Here is a 26908-nt window from a genome sequence, read left to right on the forward strand (position 1 = left end):
AGTGACCCTGTCTCGAAAGAAAAAAAAAAAACAAAAAAACAAAAAACCTGAACTTGATTTCAAGGAGTAAATAACAGCAGTGCTTGTTCATGTCTCAGTGGACCTGTAAGAAGTTCACTTTTGATGAGGCTTACTAATGTGCCTTTTTTGCTCCTCCTTCCACCATTATTAGGTAACCAATGGTCAAGGTGAAAATAAGATGAAAAATTTACCTGTGCCTGTCTATCTCAGACCTCTAGATGAAAAAGATACATCAATGAAGGTAAGTTCATTGTGAATTAAAAGGAGATGTTTTCTAAACTCTGGGTAGTTTTTTTCTAAAACCAAAAAAGTATAAGTATTACTTCTATGGTGAGGTTATTATTCATTTTATAATTTTAGGTTATATTAAAGACCTGTATTTACAACCATTAGTTATTTTAAGAAAACATGAAAATTCTAAACATTTCTAGACTTAATATTGTTTTCTTTTTCACCTGAGAAGCTGTGGTGTGCTGTTGGAGTCAATTTATCTGGTGGGAAGACCAGAGATGGTGGTTCTGTTGTTGGAGCAAGTGTATTTTACAAGGATGTTGCTGGTTTGGATACAGAAGGCAGTAAACAGCGAAGTGCCTCTCAGAGTAGTTTAGATAAGTTAGATCAGGAACTTAAGGTAAGTGCGTGTACTAACATTTGACCTGGTTTATGAGACTATGAGTTTAACTCTTTCATCCAAAATTTGCCTCTGGGTCCAACTTCTAACTGGGATTACTATGCCCTGGCTTACTGTCCGTCAGCACCCTTTTAAAATCAATTTTATTGAGGTATAATTTACATGCAATAAAGTGTGCACTTGAAATGGGTATAGGTCAGAGTTTTGACACATGTGTACACCTATGTAATCACTACAGTGATCAAGATAATGGAACATTTTATCATTTTTCTGCTTTACCTGTTAGTTTTGTGTTGCTGTTTAGAGACAGAGTCTCGCTCTACCACATAGGCTGGAGTGCAGTGGCATGATCATGGCTCACTGCAGTGTTAACCTCCTGGACTCAAGTGATCTGTCCACCTCAGCCACCCAAGTAGCTGGGACTACACACCCACACCACCACACCTGGCTAAGTCTTTTATTTTTTGTAGAGACGATGGTTTCACTATGTTGACCAGGCTAGTCTCAAACTCCTGGCCTCAAGCGGTCCTCCCACCTCAGCCTCCCAAAGTGCTGGGATTACAGACGTGAGCCACTGTGCCAGCCTAACTGCTAGTTTTTCATCTACTAATTAATATTGATAGGTGGTTGTATTAGTCTGTATTCACACTGCTGATAAACACATACCCAAGACTGGGAAGGAAAAAGAGGTTTAATTGGGCTTACATAGGTAACCTCTGGGGAGGCCTCAGAATCATGACAGGAGATGAAAGGCACTTCTTACATGGTGGCAGCAAGAGAAAATGAGGAAGAAGCAAAAGTGAAAACCCCTAATAAAGATCAGATCTCGTGAGACTTATTCACTATTACGAGAATAGCATCGGAAAGACTGGCCCCCATGATTAGATTACCTCCCCCTGGGTCCCTCTCACAACATGTGAGAATTCGGGGAGATACAATTCAAGTTGAGTTTTGGGTAGGGATGCAGCCAAACCACATCAGTGGTTGTATTTTTACCCTTCCAAATAATCTGGAAATAAATTTGAAATAGTATTGCCTTTTACTGTAACAGCACCACCTTGTGAATATTTGCACATACATATTGTTTTAAACATTTTTCCTCCTTTGTCTATACAGGAACAGCAGAAGGAGTTAAAAAATCAAGAAGAATTATCCAGTCTAGTTTGGATCTGTACCAGCACTCATTCGGCTACAAAAGTTCTTATTATTGATGCTGTTCAACCTGGCAACATCCTAGACAGTTTCACTGTTTGCAACTCTCATGTTCTGTGCATTGCAAGTGTGCCAGGTAAGAGTGAGTCATGCGTTTCTCTGCCCTCCCCTCCATCCATACCACCTACCTGCTGGGCACTGATGTAGCAGCTGAAGATGCAGTTCTGTACTTTGCTGTCATGAAGCTTATGTTCTAGTTAGGGAAGATTAAAAAACAAACTGGAAACCATTGAATAAAGAAGATATTTTCAGGTAGTGAAGAATACTGTGAAGAAAATAAAACAACGGGAATATGAGAAAATAACTGGGAGCCAGAGGACTGTTTGGATTAATTAATAAGGAAAGATCTTCTAAAGTTTTGGATTAAACATTATGTGATGTTAAAACATTAGTTTAAAAATTAAAGAAGTGTATGTGATATATCCATATGTTGGAATATTATTCAGCCATAAAAAGGAATGAAGTTCTTTTTTATATTTTATATTTTATTGTGGAACACTTAATATGAGATCTACTCTTTTTTTTTTTTTTTTTGAGACAGAGTCTTACTCTGTCACCCAGGCTGGAGTGCAATGGCATGATCTCGGCTCACTGCCACCTCCACCTTCTGGGTTCAAGTGATTCTCCTGCCTCAGCCTCCCGAGTAGCTGGAATTACAGGCACCTGCCACCACGCCTGGCTAATTGTTTGCATTTTTACTAGAGATGGGGTTTCACCATGTTGGTCAGGCTAGTCTTTTTTTTTGTTTTTGTTTTTGTTTTTGAGATGGAGTCTTACTCTGTCACTCACACTGGAGTGCAGTGGCACCGTCTCGGCTTACTGCAACCTCTACCTCCTGGGTTCAAGCTATTCTTTTGCCTTAGCCTCCCAAGTAGCTGGGACTACAGGCATGAGCCACTACACCCGGCTAATTTTTGTATTTTTGGTAGAAACGGGGTGTCACCATATTGGCCAGATTGGTCTCGAACTCCTAGACCTCGTGATCTGCCCGCCTCGGTCTCCCAAAGTGCTGAGATTACAGGCGTGACCCACCACCCCTGGCAGTCAGGTTAGTCTTGAACTCCTGACCTCAGGTGATCCACCCGCTTCATCCTCCCAAAGTGCTGGGATTACAGGCATGAGCCACTGAACCCAGCCTGAGATCTACCCTCTTAACACATTTTTGTTTTGGTTTTGAGACAGGGCCTCACTCTGTTGCCCAGGCTGGATTGCAGTGGTGCAGTCACAACTCATTGCAGCCTGACCTCCCAGGCTCAAGTGATCATCCCAGCTCAGCCTCCCAAGTAGCTGGGACCACAGGCGCACACTACCACACCTGGCTAAGTTTGTACTTTTTGTAGGCAGGGTTTCACCATGTTGCCCAAGCTGGTCTGGAACTCCTGGGCTCAAGTGATCTGCCTGCCTTGGCCTCCCAAAGTACTGGGATGCCCAGCCCTCTTAACAAATTTTTAAGAGTACAATATATTATCCTCTAGGTAGAAGTTCTGACACATGTTATAACACAGATGAACCTTGGAAACACTATGCCAAAGGAAATAAGTCGGACACAAAAGGACAAATATTATATGATTCCACTTATATGAGATATCTAGAATAGGCACATTCATAAAAACATAGAGTTTCTGTGTGAGGTGATGGGAAAGCTTTAGAAATAGGCCGGGCATGGAGGTTCACACTCATAATCCCAGCACTGTCAGAGGCCAAGGTGGGACGATCACTTGAGCCCAGAAGTTCGAGACCAGTCTGGGCAATATAGTGAGACCTCATTTCCACAAAAAAACAAAAAATGAGGCGGGAGGATAACTTGAGCCTGGAAGGTCAAGACTGCAATGAGCTATGATTGCACCACTACACACCCACCTGGGCAACGGGAGTAAGACCCTGTGTTTAAAAAAAAAAAAAAAAAAAAAAAAAAAAAGGACCTGGCATGGTGGCTTACGCCTGTAATCCCGACACTTTGGGAGGCTGAGGTGGGCGGATCACCTGAGGTCAGGAGTTCGAGACCAGCCTGGCCAACATGGTAAAACCCCGTCTCTACTAAAAATACAAAAATTAGCCAAGTGCAGTGGCAGGCGCTTGTAATCGCAGCTACTTGGGAGGCTGAGACAGGAGAATTGCTTGAACCTGGGAGGCGGAGGTTGCAGTGAGCCAAGACTGTGCCATTGCACACCAGCCTGGGCAACAAGAGTGAAACTTTGTCGCCAAAAAAAATAATAATAATAATGGTGATGGCTACACAGTGTTATAAATATTAATGCCAATATTGTAAATATTAGTGCCACTGAATTGTACACTTTTAAATGGTTAAAGTGGCAAATTTTGTTTATATATATATATTATTTTTACTGCAATAAAAGTTTTTAGTGTGATATAAATAAAACAATTTTCTAAATTAAAAAATGAGATTTATTTTTATATTGTAAATATTTTTATATTATAAATGCTTAGTTTTTAATGTTTTACTAATATCTAAGTCACCCTATATACTTGGGGTATTTAATTTTTAACAGTAATGGATAGAAGCTTATACTTCAAGTAGTAGCAGTAGCCTTGATGATTTAAAAGAATTTTTTTTTTGGCTGACGTCAGATATGATTAGATTGTTTTTAACCTGTGGCTGCTGAGGAGCTCGCTAAGAACAGAAGCTGGCTAGGCGTGGTGGCTTGCACCTGTAATCCCAGGACTTGTTTGAGGTTGGTGGATCCCTTGAGGCCAGGAGTTCAAGACTAGCCTGACCAACATACCGAAACCCTGTCTCTATCAAAAATACAAAAATTAGCCAGGCGTGGTGGCTCACACTGGTAGTCCCAGCTACTCAGGAGGCTGAGGCAGGAGAATCACTTAAGCCCAGGAGGCGGAGGTTGCAGTGAGCTGAATCATGCCACTGTACTCCAGCCTGGGCGACAGAGTAAGACTCTGTCTCAAAAAAAAAAAAAAAGTTTATTTTCTGACATTTTTTTGTTTATTTGCACTTGTGTTAATAGAAGTATTTTCTTAATTTTTAAAGTTACCTTCCCATATTGTGAAGATTTGTTTATGTAAATTTAGTGCTACCTGTATTCAACTAGCTGTACATCTCACCTGCATAACTCTCATTTCAAACCTGTAATTGTTTTAGTAAAAAAAATGTTATTTATAGAAGTTTACTTTGCTGTTACAAGAAGATTTATTTTTCAGGTGCACGAGAAACAGACTACCCTGCAGGAGAAGATCTTTCAGAATCTGGTCAGGTAGACAAAGCATCTTTATGTGGAAGCATGACAAGCAACAGCTCAGCAGAGACAGACAGCCTGTTAGGAGGCATCACAGTGGTTGGTTGTTCTGCAGAAGGTGTGACAGGAGCTGCCACTTCCCCTAGTACCAATGGTGCTTCTCCAGTGATGGATAAACCACCAGGTATATCCATTCTCTTTACCTGCCATCTGTATAGAGTCTAAGGCTACCCTCAGATGCCTCATTATGGACTTAATTTAGATCTTAAGTAACAAGGTTGAAAGAACTTGAAAGAAGATGCTGTAGGCCGGGCACGGTGGCTCACACCTGTAATCCCCGCACTCTGGGAGGCCAAGGCGGGTGGATCACGAGGTCAGGAGATCAAGACCATTCTGGCTAACACAGTGAAACCCCGTCTCTACTAAAAAATACAAAAAATTAGCCGGGCGTGGTGGCGGGTGCCTGTAGTCCCAGCTACTCGGGAGGCTGAGGCAGGAGAATGGCGTGAACCTGGGAAGTGGAGCTTGCAGTGAGCCGAGATCGCGCCACTGCACTCCAGCCTGGGCAACAGAGCAAGACTCCATCTCAAAAAAAAAAAAAAAAAAAAGTATGCTGTAATGACTGTTAAATGGAATCAAGAATTCTTAATTTCATGATACAGTGTGAAGGAGTGGGTAGATGGAATGGAATTCTGTAGCAGGGGTTTGTGTGGGGAAATAATTGGAGGAGAAAAGCCCAGACTCGGAATAGTGTTTTATTTACTTTGTAGAAGTGGAAGCAGAAAATAGTGAGGTTGATGAAAATGTTCCAACAGCAGAAGAAGCAACTGAAGCTACAGAAGGGAATGCGGGGTCAGCTGAAGACACAGTGGACATCTCCCAAACTGGCGTCTACACAGAGCATGTCTTTACAGATCCTTTGGGAGTTCAGATCCCAGAAGACCTCTCCCCAGTGTATCAGTCGAGGTATAATAATGGGTCATCAACTTAGGAAACTGGGTGAAGTGCACAAATAAAAGGAACCAAAATAATCTCAAACAGTCAAAAGATTTCCACTAATTAGTGTCACTGTGGTGGATTAAAAGATACCTATTCTTGTGATAACTTCATGTATTCCCTCTCCATCATTCTCACTGGATATTCCTCCCCATTTCTTCCATACACCTTCCAATTTAAAAAAAAATCTTACCTATAAAAGTATAATCATGCATCAGTCAACAATGGGGATGCGTTCTGAGAAATGTGTCATTAGGTGATTCATCATTGGGTGAACATCATAGAGTGCATTTACACAAATCTAGATGGTATGGCTTATCACACACCTAGGCCATATGGTATAACCCATTGCTCCTAGGCTAGAAACCTGTACAGCATGTTACTGTACTGAATACTGTAGATAATTGGAACATAACGATAAGTATTTGTGTATGTAAACATGCACAAGGTACTATAAAAATATAGTAGTATAATCTTGTGGAACCACCACCATATATGCTGTCCATCATTTTCCAAAATGGTTTTACCAGGTGTGTGACTATATATTAGTCAAAATCTTTCTGTTCATTTTCTCCTCTGGTCTGTTTTTTTTTTTTTTTTTTTTTCTTTTTTTTTGTACTTACTGTCTTCCATTCTATTAGTAATTCTTTGTCATTTTAATCCCATCCCTACTCTAATTTTCACTCCAGTTATCAGCAAAATTGGCCATTGTTTAAATCTGCTATTGTATAAGTTTCCCACATGGGTGTGGATGACCTTTTTGAATTTAGTTTTCATGCAAATATTTTATTAAAAAACAATTCAGATAGTTCCAGTGGCTCATGCCTATAATCCCAGCACTTTGGGAGGCTGAGCAGGAGAATTGCTTGAGTCCAGGAGTTCAAGACCAACCTGAGCAACATAGTGAGACCCTCATCTCTACAAAAAACTTAATGATTAGCTGGGTGTGGTAGTGTGCACCTGTGGTCCCAGCTACTCAGGAGGCTGAGGTGGGAGGATTGCTTGAGCCCTGGGAGCTGGAGGCTACAGTGAGCCATGATCTTACTACTGCACTGCTGCCTGGGAAACAGAGCAAGACTCTGTCTCAGAAAACAAACAAACCAAAGAAAACTATTTGTTTTAGGCTCTTCTGTTAAAGGGTTGGTTAATCTAGGCCCATTTAGTGAATTATTTCATTTTCTTTCCTGCCTTTTCTAGATCCCCTCTAGATGAGAGTCTCTTTAAACTAGATCCTTTTTAAAGTTTAATATTCTTAGTGTATAAAGTAAGAAAGATTAATTAATAACCCACTTATGCCTAGTGGTCCATTATTGGAATGCTAAGCTTGTGGGAGTTATTCATATCCTACTGCTCAAGGTCATCACTAAGGTCTGATTTTTTACCAAAAAAATTTGCAACCTCCGGCATAAATGGGTTAACATTTAATTCTTTTTTTTTTTTTGGAGATGGAATCTCACCCTGTCACCCAGGCTGGAGTGCAGCAGCGCAATCTCAGCTCACTGCAACCTCCGCCTTCCGGGTTCAAGCGATTCTCCTGCCTTAGCCTCACAAGTAGCTGGGATTGCAGGCATGTGCTGCCACACCCAGCTAATTTTTGTATTTTTAGTAGAGATGGGGTTTCATCATGTTGGCTAGGCTGGTCTTGAACTCCTGGCCTCAAGAAATCCGCCCACCTCACCCTCCCAAAGTGCTGGGATTATAGGCGTGAGCCACCACACCTGGCCTGAATTATTAATTTAAGAATAAGTCGTGTTTGAATTTGATAGCCTGGTTATATATCTTTTACTAAATATGCCCTGACAATTCAAAGGAAAGGTTTTGTGATAGAATATTAAACATATTTCAGTTTATTAATTTATTTTAGGTAATTCTTTATATTTCTCCCTCCTTTTTGTATGTGTGTATCCTTCCCTTCTCTCTCACCTGAGAAGAAACTATGACAAAACCCAAAATAAGAGACAGCCATAGTAATTGTCTGAATATTAACTGCTGTATTTCATTACCATGTCTTATTATCTTTTCTGCTCCTTGGGCTTCCTAGTTTGTTAATGTTATTTCTGGTACAATTGTTGAAATATGTGATGTAAGCTTTTGACTTTGGCTTTTCTGAAATTTTGGTGGTTTCTTTTTTTTTTTTTTAACTAAAAGTTTAAGCCAGGTGCGAGTGTGTGTGTGCCTCTAGTCCCTGTTATTCAGGAGGCTGAGATGGAAAGATCACTTGAGCCTGAGAGGTCAAGGCTGCAGTGAGCCCTGATTGTGCCACTGTACTCCAGCCCGGGTGACAGAGTGATACCCTATCTCTAAAAAATAAATAAATAATAAACAAATGAACAAACTTAAATATAGATGTATTCAGTCCCTGAAAACTATAACTATAGTTAAGTATACTCAGATTTCTTTCCTTTTGTCCTCCCTTTCCAGCAATGACTCAGATGCATATAAAGATCAAATATCAGTACTGCCAAATGAACAAGACCTGGTGAGAGAAGAAGCCCAGAAAATGAGTAGTCTTTTACCAACTATGTGGCTTGGAGCTCAAAATGGCTGGTAGGTGTCAACACTTTTAACATTAGAATATGTTTATTGTTTTACTTTTGCTTTTGAAATCAGAAGATAAGTAAAATATGGTAAACAAATACAAAAAGTGTGGATTAATGCAAAGAATTTTATATATACACACAATTTGATGTTATGTTGCAACTACCACATAAACTGGACTTGCACTCGTTCTGAATAGTAAGCCATATGTTTCTTTGTCACAGAATGTTCCCTTTCTATAATATTCTTGGAAGAAGAGGTATGTAAAATTTTAAAATCGAGGTACTCCAGAAATAGAAGATCCTGAACAGCACAAAGACAGAGAATATTTAATTTATGTAGGCTAGAATGTGGGCAGGAAAACGGGGATTAAACCAACATTTTCGCTGCAGGAAGGCCCAATCCCAACTTTTAGTGATTTTTTTACTAAGATAGGTAAAACAAATCACAATCTGCAAAGTCAGATGATGATAACTAATATTATATGGTTTGTTCACTTTCCAGTTGTGTGGAGAGTTTTACAAAATTGTGCATTTACAAAGGTTAAGCAAGATTACTGTTGAGAATCTCTAATCCAAAATTTAAAACTCTTTGACCACTGTTATGACGCTAGCAGGTAATGCTCATTGGAGCATTTTGGATTTTTGAATTAGGAATACTCAACTGTTATGTATAATGTAAACATTCTAAAATCTGAAAAAGTCAGAAATCCAAACACCTCTGGTCCCAAGCATTTCAAATAAGGGTTACTCAACCTGTAGTACGTCTTTTTCATATGAGTCCAATACTATAAAGTGAAGAGTTGGCACACTTAGTGTAACTGTCTTCCAGTGGAGCATTATGGGCACTGAAGTTTGAATTTCATATAAATCTCCCCTGTCACAAAATACCCCTGATTTCCCCACACACACACCTTTAAAAATGTAAAAAGTATTCTTAGCTTGCAAGCTGGATTAAAACAGGTGGCAGACTGGATCTGGCCTGTAGGCCATAGTTTGCCACTGCCTGTGTGGGCCACTCTGTCATCCAAAAGTTATAGGTCAGTGTAGTAGAGAGGTAAGGCAATTCAAAAAAAGAGTTTTGCCCAAGGACCAAGTGTGTGACACTGACTGTGCATTGCACTAGTTCCTGCTTTTCAGTCTTCATATGTTTCTCTTTGCTCAGCAGCCTATTTCTTTACCTTAGGCCTACCCTCACTCTCATTTTTCTTTTCTGACCATTGCACAAAAGCTGCAGCACCTTTTCCTAAAATTTATATGTTACTCTTCTTTCCTTCTGAATGAACTTCGTGATCATTGTTAGATATATGCAATGTCTTGATGTTCTCTATGCCTTACCAGTGTTGACTTTGTTCTTGCAGTTTGTATGTCCATTCATCTGTAGCCCAGTGGAGGAAATGTCTCCATTCCATTAAACTTAAAGATTCGATTCTCAGTATTGTGTAAGTTTTATTTTGGAAATTCTTCTTGTTAAAACTATGCATTTTGGTATAAACTAGATTTTAAGACTTTGAAAGCTAATACATGTTTCACGACTAAATTAGTATCCAATTTGTTTGTTTTTTTAACCCTTTTTATGGAACTAGAGAAGTTAAGTGAGAATGAAACTGTATAATAGAAAATGAAGTAGAAAGGAAAACTTGCTTGAGTCCTCACCATACTGCGATTTCTTTAACACTGCAAGAAATAACCAATACCTATTAATTTATGTTTATTTTAGAATATTCTTTATGGCTTGTGAATATGTTGATTGGGGCATTGATTTACTAGTTCTTTTCTATGTGTTCACTATCAAAAATCAGACAGTTTATCTCTGAGCCCACAGGGCTGACTCTGTTGGTTCCACTCAAGGTGCATGTCTCTGGTCTTTGGAGTTTGTGTTGATTGTCTGTGATGAGAGGAGAAGCTTGGGCCAGAAAGTGAAACAACTGAGATACCATTCATACTGTTTATTTAGTTCAGCTGACATTTTTTCATAGCAGAACATGCACAGTGAAGAAAGCGGTGTGTTCATTTATATTCTGCTGTCAGCTCCTTAACTCATCACAGATTGGCCCTTTGTGAGGCCCTGAACTAGTTCAGTAGCATGTGGTCCCTTCTGTATTCCTGAATGGAGAGTTCTGAACTCCCCTTTCCTGTTTGCAGACACGTGAAGGGAATCGTGTTAGTAGCCTTGGCTGATGGCACCCTTGCAATCTTTCACAGAGGAGTGGGTGAGTGGTGATGTGTATATAACATGGACACTAATTTGTTGCTTTGCAAAGCATTTTTAAGTAGATTGGTTTATGTTTTAAAGAAATGATACTCAGGATAAAGAATAAATACTAACAATACACAACATCAGTAAATATATTAGTGCGTGCATGGAGGTATACATTAACAGATACCTTAGGGAAAATATGTTTACCACAATGGGCATTTTATGGTACTTTTATTTTATTTTATTTTATTTTTTGAGATGGAGTCTCGCTCTGTCACCCAGGCTGGAGTGCAGTGGCGCGATCTCAGCTCACTGCAAGCTCCCCCTCCTGGGTTCACACCATTCTCCTGCCTCAGCCTTCCGAGTAGCTGGACTACAGGCACCTGCCACCACGCCCGGCTAATTTTTTTGTATTTTCAGTAGAGACAGGGTTTCACTGTGTTAGCCAGGATGGTCTCGATCTCCTGACCTCGTGATCTGCCCGCCTTGGCTTCCCAAAGTGCTGGAATTACAGGCGTGAGCCACCGTGCCCGGCCGGTACTTTTAAATAATGTGATAGGGAGGCATTTATTTTTCATTCATATACTTATGCAATTTGGAGAAACTTGGTGTTTTTTTAATGTCCTGTGTTTTAAAAATAATTTGTGTCCACTTAACATTTGGACCTTTTTTTAAAGAATTTTAATTGGGTAAGGTTTAATCATTTTCATGTCAGCTTATTTATATTTTCCCCCTTTAAAACCATTGTTTCATCTATAGAGGGGTGGTGGTATCAGAAACCCTACCTTGAATGAATTAAGTTGAGAGAATTTAGTATGTATTCCTCCATAACTCCTTGGTACTTGTGTCAACCAAAAATGATACATCATTTTCTACCCACTTGATTGGTATATCTAGGAAGTATTATGAAACATAGATACCCTGAATTTGGATTTTAGAAAGGCTTTTCCCAAAATCTCCTATCTTTCTGGGCTGGGGAAATGTGGAGTAGATGACAGTTAGGTGCTTTTGTAATTGATTGGTACTTGAAAATTGCTGGTTAATGACTCCATATCATCAAAGAGCGAGAGGGCTCCATTTTACCTTTTTCAGCCCTTTATCTATGTTTAATCTTCACAGTAAATTATTAAGAAAGTTCCATGGTCATCCTCATTTTATAGATGAGGAAACTGAAACACAGAGCATTTTGGTAACTTTTTCATGGCCACTCAGCTAATAAGTGGAAAAGCCTAGAAAAAAAATGAAACAATGAATATTTTGGTAAATTGAATTCAAAATAATATTGACAGAATAAGACAAGTAAAATGCATTTGGTAAGTGTCAATGTAAAGTCCTGCATTTGAGTTCAGAAGAGCAAGATGGGGAAACATGTCTGAAGAGTGAGAATTACCTAAAGGTTGACTATAAACTCAGTATGAGTTTAATGCCTTAAGCCTCAAAGACAAGGCTGGTGATAATCCTGCTCTACTAGGCTAGATAAAGACAGCATATTCAATGGACATCAACAAAACAGAGTTAGGACGAAGGGTCTATAAACTGTGGTAGGTACAGAGCACATGCCAAAGATACTTGGTTTTGAAAAGAGAAGACATAGGGCTGTAACGAAGAAGTTTGTACTGGATTTATTCTTTTGTTTCCACTCTGCAAGACTGCAGACGAATGGGTGATTACATACAAAAAGACAGACTTTAGCTAGGTGTGGGTAATATTTTTCAATTAAAGCTGTCTGAAAATAGAATGGCTGCTTTGTGAGGCAGTGTGCTCACAAAAGCTAACAAAGCAAAACGAGGTTCTGGTGACTGGTTCTCCTTCATATTTCTAGTATCACTGAAAATGTAGTAGTATGCGTAATTCCTAAAGTGTTAGCAATGAGTTGCCCTCAACTTCTACCCAAGAAAATACATCAAAATTCACATGAGTGAGAGACGTTATTCCCAAAATAACCTTAAGTCCATTCTAATTCGAAAAATATTATGATAAACAGATAACTTGTAACTGATTTATCATCACATCACTGCTTTTGTGAGCATGTTTTAAAGGGGGTCTAGGTACTGGGTGGCACTTTGAAGCAGATGACCTTTGAGGGTCTCTTCCAACTTTGCAGCTTATGGAATAAAAGAACCCAGGCTGCAAATAAAAGGTATACTTAGTACATGGTACTTTGAGTGCTTCCTCAGTAAATTTAATTATACAACAAATAAAATGTTTCTTGTGTTGAAATTGAGTAACAGGTGGTATGCATTTACTATAACCTTTTATTTCTTTTAAAGACGGGCAGTGGGATTTGTCAAACTATCACCTCTTAGACCTTGGACGGCCTCATCATTCCATCCGTTGCATGACTGTGGTACATGACAAAGTCTGGTGTGGCTATAGGAACAAAATCTATGTGGTGCAACCAAAGGCCATGAAAATAGAGGCAAGTTATTAGCCTATGTTTTCTGTATTTATTGAATTTGTATTATCCGAAGACTATTAGACTATAATTATTTTCAGCTTCTTTAGAAATTGTTTCTGGATCTGTGTGTTTTAGGGCACTTGAGTAATGTATTTGAATATCTTAGCTTTCTGTGTTACTTAACTTTCTTGCCACTTTTGACTGTGAGGGTAGGAAGTGGCTTTTTAAAAAAGGAAAGAGGATTCATACGTGAATGTTTAAATGTGTGTCTGTGTATATATCCAGAGATATGTATGTGTTTTTGTTTGAATACATGGTTCTTTTTATGTTTAGTTATATGAGGATTGTTTGAGAAGAGGATTCCTCCTTGTCCTCCCCATGTGTAATCCAGGCGTATCCACATATGTGTCCCAGACAGAAATAACATTGCACTGGGAATTTGTTGTAAAAATGAAAACCTCCTAACCTCCTAGCATCGTTTTCTTTTTTCTTTTGTCCGAGACAAGAGTCTTCCTCTGTCACCCAGGCTGGAGTGCATTGGCACGTTCTTGGCTCACTGCAACTTCCGTCTCCCAGGTTCAAGCAATTCTGCTGCCTCAGCCTCCAAAGTAGCTGAGATTACAGGCTCCCACCACCACAGCCGACTAATTTTTTTTGTATTTTTAGTAGAGACGGGGTTTCACCATGTTGGCCAGGCTGGTCTCGAACTCCCAACCTCGTGATCCGCCCACCTTGGCCTCCCAAAGTGCTGGGATTACAGGCATGAGCCACCGCGTCCGGCCTAGCATTGTTTTCTTACAGTTTTGTTTTGTTTGTTTTTTTGTCACAATACATAAATACATTCTAAATGTTTAGGGGAAAAGAAAAACATACAGGAAATTTTAAGGTGAAAGCTCTCCTTCACCCTCCCCCAAATCACATTTCTTTCCCTAGAAGTCTCAAAGTTAACCGTTTGGTGTTTGTTTGTTATATCAATTCTATCTATCTGTCTGTCTGTCTGTCTGTCTATCTATCTATCTATCTATCTATCTATCATCTGTATATCTGTTTATATCTATCTAATTAGCTAGCTGTCTAGCTGTCTATCCATCCATCCATCCATCCATCCATCCATCTATCCACACACAGGTTGAATATCCCTTATTGAAAATGCTTGAGACCAGAAGTGTTTCAGATTTTGGATTTTTTTCAGATTTGGAATATTTGCATATACATAAATAATGAAATATCTTGGGCATGGAACCCAAAGTCTAAACATAAAATTTATTTATGTTTCCTGTATACTTTATAACAGTGAAAAATATGATATACCATTAGTGCAGTAAAAAATAATACTGTGTTCAGGGTGACTTATGCTATCATATCAGCACTTAAAACACTTTCAGATTTTAAAACATTTCAGATTTCAGATTTTTGGATTGGGAATGCTCAGCCTGTACCTCACACACATATACAGCAGTGTGGGTTCCTTTTAGTTTAATTATATTCTGGTATTTTTGTTTATTTGTTTTGAGACAAGGTCTCACTCTGTCACCCAGGATAGAGTGCAGGGGCGCAATCATAGCTCACTGCAGCCTCAAACTCCTGGGCTCTCGCAGGCCTCCTGCCTCAGCCTCCCAAGTAGCTGAGATCACAGGCACACAACATTATACCTGGCTAATTTTTCTTTAATTTATTTGTAGAGACGGGGTCTTGCTATGTTGCCCAGACTGGCCTCAAACTCCTGGGCTCAAGTAGTCCTCCCACCTCAGCCTCCCAAGTAGCTGGGAATACAGGCATGCACCACTATTCCCAGCTAATTTTTGTATTTATAGTAGAGTTGGGGTGTCACCGTGTTTCCCAGGCTGATCTCAAACTCCTATGCTCGAGATCCTCACACCTCGGCCTTCCAAAGTGCTGGGATTAGAGGTGTGAGCCACCAGCGCCCAGCCTGATTAATTGTGACCTTATTTCAACACAGTGGCTCTGCAACAACACAAAATCCGGAGATAAAATCTTTCTGTTAGGCCAGGTGCGGTGGCTCATGCTTGTAATCCCAGCACTTTGGAAGGCCAAGGTGGGCAGATCACTTGAGGTCAGGAGTTTGAGACCAGCCTGGCCAACATGATGAAAGCCTGTCTTTACTAAAAATACAAAAATTAGCCCGGCGTGGTGGTATGCGCCTGTAATCCCACTACTCAGGAGGCTGAGGAAGGAGAACCGCCTGAACCCAGGAAGGGGAGGTTGCAGTGAGCCGAGATTGCGCCATTGCACTCCAGCCTGGGCGACAAGAGTAAAGACTCTGTCTCAAAAATAAAAAATAAAAAAATAAAAAAAACTGTCCGTTGAACACTGTTACATAGTGTGGATGTGCTAGTATTGCTGTTATAAGGTGATATCCTATATAGTGCTCAAGTCCAATATCCTGTTCTTAGTTCTTTATTTTTTGCGTTCTAGGATGAAAACAATTGTGTATATAAGAGTAATCATGTTTAATATATAATATTTGGGCTTCTCTTTTAATAGTCTGCTAACTTGTGCAAATTAGCACAGTTTTAAATATGAAATTCTATGTAGCAAAAGTAACTTTGTGATTGGACAATCTCTCCTAGAAATCTTTTGATGCACATCCCAGGAAGGAGAGCCAAGTGCGACAGCTTGCGTGGGTGGGGGATGGCGTGTGGGTCTCCATTCGCTTGGATTCTACGCTCCGTCTCTATCATGCACACACTTATCAACATCTACAGGATGTGGACATTGAGCCTTATGTAAGCAAAATGTTAGGTAAGCTTCCAACGCGTTTTATCTTTACCAATCGAAGAGGGTGTTTTATTTTATCTATCTATTTGTTTATTGAAATGGGGTCTTGCTTTGTTGCCCAGGATGGAGTGCAGTGGCTATGCACAGGTGCAGTCATAGCACACTATAGCCTTGAACTCCTGGGCTCAAGCGATCCTCTCACCTCAGCCTCTGGAGTAGCTGGGACTGTAGGTAGGCACATGCCATCTCACCCAGTCCTTGTTTTTATTTTTAAATAGTCTAAAATGCTGGGTAGAACCAATGAATTAAGTTACCTCAGGAGTAGTGAACTTTTATCACTGAAAGTGTCAGACAGATGTTTCAATCTACCTTGTTCTTTTTTTTTTTTTTTTTTTTTCTTTTTTTCAAGGCAGGGTCTCACTCTGTCACTTAGGCTGGAGTGCAGTGGCACCATCACGGCTCACTGCAGCTTTGACTTCCTGGGCTCAAGTGATCCTCCCACCTCAGCCTCCCCAGTAGCTGGACAGGCCTGCACCATCATGCTTGGCTACTTTTTTTTTTTTTTTTTCCCTGTAGAAATGGGGTTTCACTATGTTGCCCAGGCTGGCCTTAAACTCCTGGGCTCAAGTGATTGGCCCACCTCAGCCTCCCAAAGTGCTGGTGTTACAGGCATGAGCCAATGCACCTGGCCCCTTATTGTTCTTGACGGAAAGTTGGGATCATTTTGGACTCCTCTTATTTCCCACATCTAATCTGTCACCGGGAACTGTCAAGTCTGCCTCTAAAACTGTATTAAATCAGTTACTTCTTTATCTCTACCACTATCCTTTTACCCCCAGGCCTCCTAACTGGGCTGCCTGTTGCCACCCCAGTCTGTTCTCTGCCTAGTAACGAAGGTGCAGATATTACCTTGACACACCTCCACTGTTGCCTTTAGGTGAGGTGACATGACCAGGAGACCTTACATGTTCTTAAACACTCTCCTTGCTCATACCGACCCACAGCTCAGCAAGCTCCTTCCCATTTCAGGGTCCTCACATGTACTGCTGTATCATCTACCTGGGAAGTTCTTCTTTGTCCCTTTTTACTTACTTAGCTTTCAGGTCATAGCCTACCTGTCATAATCGGGAGAGACCATTTAGGTCCTGTCATACTTTTTCTTCATGGGCTTGTCATTATTGTGATCACACCGGTATTATGTGATTCTTGTTTATAATCTCTCCCCTACAGACCCTAAGCCCCATGAAGATCAGGGACCATCATTGTCTTGTTCCCTGCTCTGTCTTTAGCACTTGACCTAGTGTTATAATGATGATTAGGAATGTCATAAAGGATTCCTTTCATAAAAATGATTGAACTGGATCAGTGGTTTTCAACCATTTAGAGTTACTGCCCTCAGAAAACCTTATTTCTAGCTATGTACCTTCTCCCTAGAATGTATACACATGCAAACACAAACTAATTTCAGGGATATACTTTGACTGGAGGTTAAAGATTCCTAGGTTAGGCTGAATGGTAATTAAGCCTCCCTCTAACACTGTGATTCAGCGATCATGCCCTCAGTTCTTGTAAGTAGAACTTATGAGTACTAATATTGTCTTTCTTAAATGTATTACCTGTTCAATAAATTTGTCTTTCAAGTCACTGAAAATAAGATCAGTTGTAAAAATTAACTTGAAATACAAAAATGCATTTATTCTCCCTAAATTATTTGTGTATAATACTTAAAATGTTTAAACTGCTTTAGAACTTAAGTATATAAATGATGGGGAAAGTATAGATTTTGTTTACAAAGATTTTTATCTATGCAAAGAAAACTTAAGGGAAACCAGAACTTTTTCAGCTTATAAGATCAAAGGACACTTGATTTATCTGGGTTTGTTTGTTTTTAGAGACAAAGTCTTGGTCTGTTGCACAGGCTGGAGTGCAGTGATGGGATCACAGTTCACAGCAGCCTCAAACTCCTGTGCTCAAGTGACCCTCCCACCTCAGCCTCCCACATAGCTGGGACTACAGGCATGTGCCACCATGCCTGGCTAATTTTTGTACTTTTTTGTAGAGATGAGGTCTGTTGCCCAGGTTGGTCTCAAACTCCTGGGATCAAGCAGTCATCCCACCTTGTAGGATCTACAGGAGTGAGCCACTGTGCCCTGCCAGTTTCACTGTTTTCTGTTGGGGATTTTTGTTTTATGTGTTGGTTTGGTTTTACAGTTCTCTAAGTAAATCCTGTGTCACAGTTCCTGATGTACCCTATTTCCTGTGTACTTTTCTTCTAACTAATGATGTTATGTTACCCACTTTTAGGCTTTTCTTTTTCCATTAACCCTGAATTGTCAGATAGACAATAAGCCCCAGTAAGAGCTTACTTTGATGTGAACCTTCAGGAAACATCCATCTAGCTCTAGTCACATTTCCTCTGTGTTGTATCAATCCTGCTACTACTTCTTTCTTTTTTTTTTTTTTTTTTTTTTTGGTAATCCTGCTACTTCTAAGGAACTTCGAATGTAACACACTGTCTGCTTCAGTTTCTCAATAACGTGTTCCCTCCTTTCTTTACAGGTACTGGAAAACTGGGCTTCTCTTTTGTGAGAATCACAGCTCTTATGGTGTCTTGTAATCGTTTGTGGGTGGGGACAGGAAATGGTGTCATTATCTCCATCCCATTGACAGAAAGTAAGTATATTTTTAGACAACTGCCATGGGACAAATAGGAGAATTATAGGAAATAGTTATGTCTGAAATTCAAATCTGTGTTAGCTCAGAAAATCAGTGATGGCAAAGATCTAGCTATTGTTACTTCACTCAATGCAACTTATAAATTCTAGGAAAATAAGTTTTCATGTATCAAGACCAATACTCATAATTAAAAGTTTTTCATTGTGAAAACATTTTCACAGTTCAGGAATCACAGTCCTATTTCATCTTTGAAATAAAAGTTAAAGTCCATTTTTCTTAAGCCTTATTATACCATTATCCAAAAACACTACCTAGCATTCATCCTAGTTTTTCATATCTCCTTAGCAGATAGTTTAGTATATTCCATTTGTCTTATTCGTGGTTTAAAAAAAGTTTGGAAGAAGTTTCTCAGGAGTTCAGCAAGCCTTTCCGTCTATCTTCTATTTTAAAAGAATGTGATTTATTGTTTTTATGAATAAAATATACCTTGTGTGTTTCTCATATGATGTTCCATTACATTAATCATCCATTAAGTAAATGTTTTTGTGTTGCAAAATTCATGGCAGGGAATGGTTTAAAAGCAAATACTGTAAGTCTATAAAATACATTAATAAATATACACTTCAAAATCACCCTACCTTTTTTCAGGCCAGAGGAGGGAGAAAGACTAGAAGGTATTTCAGAAGCCTTTAAAAGAAAGCAAGGTTTCAATCCCACCTGTCTTTTCTGCAGTTACTTATAAATCATATTTAGACCTCTCCTTATATCCTAAGAGATTCCAGGATCCCCTAGAGTTCATTTCAGTTATTTGTAAGAGCTTCATTTTAGCATAGTTAATGGAACAGAATTTGTTTTTTAAAACACACAGAGCGAGAAATAAAGGAGAAATTTTAGCATTTAGGAAATGCTGCACATTGAGTTCTTAGTGTTTTGATTCAGATTCACTAAAATTGCTTTATTATTTAAAAAAAAAAACACCATAAATCAGATTTTCCTTTTTGAGCAGAGATTCTGATAGAAGCCTTGGGAAGAACTTTATGTATTACTTGGTACTATGCCAAGTGGGATCTTGTTATTTTCGTTAGGGGCTTTGAGCACCAGGTTTACCAGATAGAAGATGCTGAGAGTGGTGGCTCACAGTAATTCTCTCCTCCCTGTCATGCACCTCTCCATGTCCCCTTTCCTCCTTTCTCACTTTAGCCGTAATCCTCCACCAGGGACGTTTACTGGGGCTGAGGGGTAAGTGCAGATTCTGAACCAAACTCTTCTTCCTGGCTTCTAATAGCCACTGTAAGGCTGTTACCACTCCTCTAGAATACCCTCTTGAATGTTCCTAAATGTTATCCACTTGCAGTCACTGCATCCCAGCAGGTGTCTTTTTTTTTTTTTTTTAATGTTTGTTACATGGCCACCAAACTGCTCAGCAGCTTAGTCTATTTATCATCTTTTGTTGCAGCTGAACTTTCTTTCAGACTTTGTTTTCCTTCCAGTATAAACATGAAACATCTCTTAAAGCTGTCATTAATTTACATCGTTTACTCTTGTTACCGATCATATTTCTTTCATTTACTTACTTGCCCATGGAATGGGGATGTTTTGTGAGTCTGGTCTTTTACAGTACGCAGCACACCATCAGTCTGGTATCAATAAAAGCTGCTCTATTGTAGTGGCTGGATTCTTGTAAGCACAGCTTTTTACCAACCCCCTCAAGGGAAATATTCTTACTGCGAGGGAGAAAAATCAGAAGATAAACTATAAAGAAAGACTTTATTTGCAAATATACCCATTTACTTTAAACTGTATAATGGTTAGTTTTCTAACATGGGCATTAAAAACAAAACAACTAAGATTCAAATTTTTTTTTAACTAAAATTATTTTTTAAATGAATAGATGTGTTTAAAAAATAAGCTTACTTATTGCTAGACTGGCAAAATCCCCTACTCCATTTACTGAGGTACTTAAAAGTAACTAGCATGCTGTATCTCTTTTTTTCCCAGCTTTGTCTTGAATTGGCATTGCCATCCTTGTTTTATCTCAACTGGCTGTAGCTTTTAGATAATATCATAAGGATTAACCAGTAACCTCTTACATTCATTACTGTTTTCTAGGGGAAAATATTTGGTATTTGGTTTTTCTGTTGCAGCAAATAAAACCTCAGGTGTACCAGGAAATCGTCCTGGAAGTGTAATCCGTGTTTATGGTGATGAAAACAGCGATAAAGTGACTCCAGGGACATTTATACCCTATTGTTCAATGGCACATGCACAGCTTTGCTTCCATGGGCACCGGGATGCTGTGAAATTCTTTGTGGCAGTCCCAGGTATGTTAAATTATTCTGTTGAGATGTTCCATATAATTGTCTCTCTTCTGTCATCTCTTGGTTCCACTACCTAATAGTCTAAGGCTAAGTACTCGAATTGCAGGTAATTTCAATATATATGAAGGAAGTTCTGTAATGGAGGTGTGAGTAAGGTGCTATAGGGATACTTGAATGAAGTTATTTTGAAATATCTCTCCCACCCCCAAAGATAAATTTGTTGATTTTTCTTTAGGAGACTTGCTTACTTTTGAAAAGCAGTAGTATTATTTTATCATCGTGGATTGCCAAAAATGGTCTTGACCTAATAAGAGAAATCACTAGAAAGAAGCTTCTATCATCAAGGCTGCATGGAGGAAGAGAGAATGCACTCTGGTACCTTTAGCAGCTTAATAGGAAAAAGCAGTGGACTAGGAGGCCTGGGGCTCTGGGCCCTGTGTCTCTGCCACTAACCTCGAGCAAGTCACTTAACCTCAGAGACTCATTTCCTCACTCCTAGGTAGATGTGATTAATATCTGCTCTGCCTACTTCATTTGTTACGAAAATTAATGAAAATGCTACTGGGAGCTATAAAACACCACCCAGAAAAAAGGTGGAAGTGATGATGTCCAGTGAAAAATGACAAATTATCCATTGACAATACTAAAGTGATGTCACTGACCATCTGTAAGCAGGACATATCTTTTGAATTTTTTTTTCCCATAAGAGGCAAGTTTAGGAGCTAGACGAAGTTCAAATCTGACTTTGCCCCACCAGCTAACTGTGTGATGTAGTATATTAGTCAGGGTTCTCCAGAGAAACAGAACCAATAGGATGCATGTGTATATGTGTGTGAAGAGAGAGATACTGTAAGAAATTGGGTCACACAATTGTGGGGACTGGCAGGTCTGAAATCTGCAGGGCAGGCTGGCGGGCTGGAGACCCTGGGAAGAGTGGATGTTGCAGTCCAAATCTGAAAGCAGTCTGGAGGCAACATTTCTCTTTCCTCGGGATCTTTCAGTCTTTTTCTTCTAAGGCTTTCAGCTGGTTAGATGAGGCCCACCCACACTGTGGCGTGTAATCTGCTTTACTCAAAGTCTATTGTTTTAAATGTTAATCACATCTGAAAAAGACTCACAATGATATCTAGACTGGTGTTTGACCAAGTATCTGGGTATCGAGCTAACACGTCAAATTACTCATCATACTTATTTTCCTAAGCGTCTTCCAAAGATTAAATGATTATATGTACATGGGGCAACGGCTGGCATATGGTACCCTAAGCAATTATTCAGTTATTCTTAACAACAGTGATAATGAGCTTTCTGAAACCTCATTTGTACATTTTATATATTTGTATAGTCATTTCCTTCCTAGAAATGGGATTGCTGGTAACAGTGTTTCTCTTGCTTAAAAAAAATGAAATATCACAGAGTTCCCTTTAAATCTCCTTTGTATCCCTCTCTAATCCCATTCTCCTCTCCTTTTCCTCTCCATTGGTAACCGCTATCTTGAAGTCGATGCAAATCCTCTTGGCCCCGTTTTTGTATTCTTACTATGTTTGAATGTATTTATAAACAATGTATGATTGTTTTGTGGTTTTGGACTTTACATGTTAAATGTTGTGTTTTATATGTATGCTTCTACAACTTGCTTCTCGTTTTTTGAGATTTATCAATGTTCATACATAAAAATCTAGTTTATTCATTTAACTGGTATTATAATGGAATAAAAGTGCTACATTTTATTCATTCTTCTGTTGATGGACCTCTAGGCTTCTTCCCTCACTTTTTTCACTATTAAAAATAATACTGAAGCAGACCTTCTTGTGTGCATGTGCAAGAATTTTTTGTTGGGTATAAATCTAAAAGTGGAATTAGCAACATGGTTGTTGTGAGGCCAGTTGGCCCTAAAGATTAAACCATTCTGGTTGGCCTTATCAGTAATACCACTGTGCTCTTGCTTCTGTGGCAGAACTGACTCGTCTACCAACAGAAGTCATTTCTGGCATGCTTGATTTCTTCCAAAGTATAGTTGAGTAATGCATGAATGAATCCCTGTGGGGATACGTCAGACTATCCTATCCACTTTCAACATACATTAATTTTGTTACAGTGTGTCGCATTAATGACTGTCCAGCTAGCTCCTGGAGGTGCAGTCTGTGTAGTTTGACCAAAGGACAGCAGATTCTGACAAGGAAAAAAATATCCCACAATTAAATCTTGCTAAGAGGGATGGCTTAGAGATTGCTCATTTGTTCATAGTGTGAATAATATTTAAAGGTTTCTCTCTTTCTATTGTTTCACACTCAACGATTCTACCTTAGAACTTAAGCTTTAGAACAAACAGCACATTTACTAGTAATTTTGTTTGCATAATCTAAATTAAAAATAACCTGTACTTAAATATGAGAGGAAAGCCATAGATTTGAAATAAATTTAAATGTTAATTATGACTATGCAAACTCATAGGGCTTAAGTTGAAGACTTTTCTCAGTCTCACACAAATAAGCACATTCCTTTTCAAGGGAGAGACCTTTTCCACTGTCTCTCAGATCAAAAGATTTAGACTATAATAGTTTGAAGCAGGTAGGCTGTGCATGGTGGCTCACACCTGTAATTCCACAACTTGGAAGTCAAGGCAGGAGGATCACTTGAGCCCAGGAGTTTGAGACCAGCCTGGGCAAACATAGCAAGACTTCATTAAAAATTTTTAAGAGACCGGGCACAGTGTCTCATGCCTGTAATCCCAGCACTTTGGGAGGCCTAGGTGGGTGGATCACGTGAGGTCAGGAGTTTGAGACCAGCCTGACCAACATGGTGAAACCCCATCTCTACTAAAATAGAAAAATTAGCCCGGCGTGGTGGCGGGCACCTGTAATCGCAACTACTCGGGAGGCTGAGGCAAGAGAGTCGTTTGAACCCCAGAGGCGGAGGTTGTAGTGAGCCGAGATCGCACCATTGCAGTCCAACCTGGGCAACAAGAGCGAAACTCTGTCTCAAAAATAAATAAATAAATAAATAAAGTAATTTGGGCCGGGTGCGGTGGCTCACGCCTGTAATCCCAGCATTTTGGGAGGCCGAGGCAGGCAGATCATGAGGTCAGGAGATTGAGACCATCCTGGCTAACACGGTGAAACCCTGTCTCTACTGAAAGTACAAAAAGCTGGACATGGTGGCACGTGCCTGTAGTCCCAGCCACTCAGGAGGCTGAGGCAGGTGAATCGCTTGAACCCGGGAGGCGGAGGTTGCAGTGAGCCAAGATTGTGCCACTGCACTCCAGCCTGGGTGACAGAGCAAGACTCCATCTCAAAAAAAAAAGTGGTTTGAAGCAGGCAGCTAAGATCCACCTTGCCACGCATATATCTCATATTGGATTTGGGGCCTATTCCTGCTTTGTTACAAAATTGCTTTACTTAGATTTTCAAATCGGTTTTTGTTTGTTTGTTTGTTTATTTTTTAGAGACAAGGTCTTGCTCTATTGCCTAGGCTGGAGTACAGTGGCGCATCACAGCTCACTGCAACATTGAACTCCTGGGCTCAAGTGATCTTTCTGCCTCAACCTCCCAAGAAGCCAGGATTACAGGCGCACACCATCATTCCCGGCTAACTTTTTTTGTAGAGATGAGGCCTTACTATATTTGCCAGGCTGGTCCCAATCTCCTGGCCTCAAGTGATTCTCCCACTTCGGCCTCTCAAAGGCGTGAGCCACCATGCCTGGCCTCAAATCGGGTTCTTAAAACCTTCATGTAAATGTTTTCTGATCATGCAGAGCCTTCTAGCTTCCCCAGTATTTGGTTATTAGAATATATTTACCTTTTTGTTTAACTCTAAAAATATTTAAAAAAAAAAAACAGCCTCCCTTCTGTGATAAGTAATATTCACTTTTGTTTCTGCATAAAACAGGTCAAGTCATCAGCCCACAAAGTAGCAGTAGTGGCACGGATCTGACAGGTGACAAAGCAGGGCCATCTGCACAGGAGCCTGGTAGTCAGACGCCCTTGAAGTCTATGCTTGTCATCAGTGGAGGAGAGGGCTACATCGACTTCCGAATGGGTATGTCATTGGTTCTGGGTGCCCAGTTTGCACTATGTGCTATGACTTGGGTTTTCTCCCAAAGTAAATAAGAAACCACTCTGATAATGATTTATAAGAGGTTCTCTTTGAGCTCTCTACATACGAAAGGATTTTGTGGGTTTTTGTTTTTTGTTTTTTTCTTTTTGGTATTTCTTTTTTTTTTTTTTTTTTTTTGAGATGAAGTCTCACTCTGTCACCCAGGCTGGAGTACAGTGGCATGATCTCAGCTCACTGTAATCTCTGCCTCCAGGTTCAAGTGATTCTCCTGCTTCAGCCTCCCAGGTAGCTGGAATTACAGACATGCACCACCACACCTGGCTAGTTTTTGTATTTTTAGTAGAGACAAGGTTTCACCATGTTGGCCAGGCTATTCTCAAACTCCTGACCTCAAGTGATCCGCCTGCCTCGGCTTCCCAGCTGGGATTACAAGCCCGAGCCACCGCACCTGGCCCTTGGTATTTCTTTTCATACCAAAATGTATTTGTTTGAAAGGAGCATTAGAAATAGCAGGATGTGGTCAATGTGAAGTTTTATGTGAAAAGCATAAGATTTAGGGTCAGAAGGCCTTGGACAAGTCATTCAACCTCTTAGAGCCTCGGTTTTCTGTCAAAATGGAGAAATAAAAATATTTCTTAAATAACTTCATTTGTTCATTTTCTCACCTAACAAACATTAATTGAGCACCTACTGTGTACCTGTCATTCTTAAACTGGAGATACAGAAACAAATCAGACAAAGCCTTCGTCTAATAGATTATAGAACAGTGCAGAGATAGAGACATGTTAATAAATTAAAATGTTATTGATGCTCTGGTGGTGAGTAGTCAGTTCTTTCCAAGGGTAGGGAGAGAAGGAAGTCAAGAAATGATGCTTGAGTTGACTCAGCACTGCATAGTCTTAGCGCAAAGGGTCAGGTTGGGGAATGGGGTGGGGAGGACCAGGGGTTGGCACTCCGAGGTAAGAGAATAGCTTGGCCAAAGGTTTAGAGATATGAAACCATCTTAATGGAAGAAAAACTATGAGTAGAAGAAAGTATGAATTTCTTGTCAAAAGGGAGGGAGGGACTGGAGTATGGGAGGCCTTTACATACCAGATTAAGAAGATTGTACTTTATCTTTCAAGCAAAAGAGAACTATAGGAGCAATGTGATTAGAGTTGTGTGAAGGATGGACTGAAGGTTCAAGACTAGACCTAGGGAAATGAGTTGGGAACAAGTGAATGCCCAAGAAAGGTAGTAACAGTGTGAACAGATAAGAAGAATGATGGGAATGTGGGGAAGGAGGGAATGGGCCACAGAGCTCAGGACTGTCAATAGGAGAAGCAGGTCTGGAGGGACGGAAAGAGGAGTCCAGTGCTGATCATGTTGATCTTGAAGAGCATAGTGGTGATTTAGGTGGGAAATTTCCACTGGGCTTCTGAATATACAGGTCCTCTATCTTAGGAGGGAGGGATTTGGGGGCTGTCAGCATGGAGTGGTACTAAAAGCCATGAGGGTTGGTGAGTTCACCCAAGGAGCTAAAAGAAAAGGTTCCAGTGGCTAAACCCAGTCTCTAATAAAAATACAAAAATTAGCTGAGCGTGATGCCGCGTACCTGTAATCCCAGCTATTCAGGAGGCTGAGGCAGGAGAATCGCTTGAACCCGGGAGGTGGAGGTTGCAGTGAGCTGAGATCACACCACTGCACTCCAGCCTGGGTGACAGAGTGAGACTCCATCTCAAAAAAAGAAAAGAAAGAAAAAGGAAATGTTCCAGGATAGAACCCTGAATTCATACTCCATTTAAAGATCATTAGAGCTTATGCAGGGATCTGAGAAGGAATGGCCAGAGAGGTACAAAGAAAACATGGAGAACTGATGCTCGTGAAAGAGTAGTGCTTTGTAAGTTGTAAGACACTGTACAAATATAAGCTTATT

General features: G+C 39.9%; 1 protein-coding gene across 11 annotated transcripts in view; it reads left to right on the top strand.

The window, feature by feature from the left end:
* SPAG9 (sperm associated antigen 9) overlaps positions 1–26908 on the top strand; it is a 157226-nt gene that overhangs the window by 123738 nt on the left and 6580 nt on the right. For 5 of the 11 annotated variants that reach the window (XM_054460062.2, XM_054460064.2, XM_054460070.2 and 2 more), the window contains 14 exons: positions 173–262; positions 485–652; positions 1769–1940; positions 5042–5260; positions 5847–6042; positions 8494–8619; positions 9971–10051; positions 10755–10822; positions 13080–13228; positions 15799–15970; positions 18506–18619; positions 19823–19861; positions 20767–20943; positions 24826–24975. In XM_054460062.2, the coding sequence (XP_054316037.1) occupies positions 173–262; positions 485–652; positions 1769–1940; positions 5042–5260; positions 5847–6042; positions 8494–8619; positions 9971–10051; positions 10755–10822; positions 13080–13228; positions 15799–15970; positions 18506–18619; positions 19823–19861; positions 20767–20943; positions 24826–24975 (1921 nt within the window). The remainder of the gene's footprint in view (positions 1–172; positions 263–484; positions 653–1768; positions 1941–5041; positions 5261–5846; positions 6043–8493; positions 8620–9970; positions 10052–10754; positions 10823–13079; positions 13229–15798; positions 15971–18505; positions 18620–19822; positions 19862–20766; positions 20944–24825; positions 24976–26908) is intronic. The other 6 variants (XM_054460063.2, XM_054460066.2, XM_054460071.2 and 3 more) reach the window with 3 other exon arrangements.

The sequence above is a fragment of the Pongo pygmaeus genome, chromosome 19 (genome assembly GCF_028885625.2).
Source record: "Pongo pygmaeus isolate AG05252 chromosome 19, NHGRI_mPonPyg2-v2.0_pri, whole genome shotgun sequence".
Taxonomy (NCBI): Eukaryota; Metazoa; Chordata; class Mammalia; order Primates; family Hominidae; genus Pongo; species Pongo pygmaeus.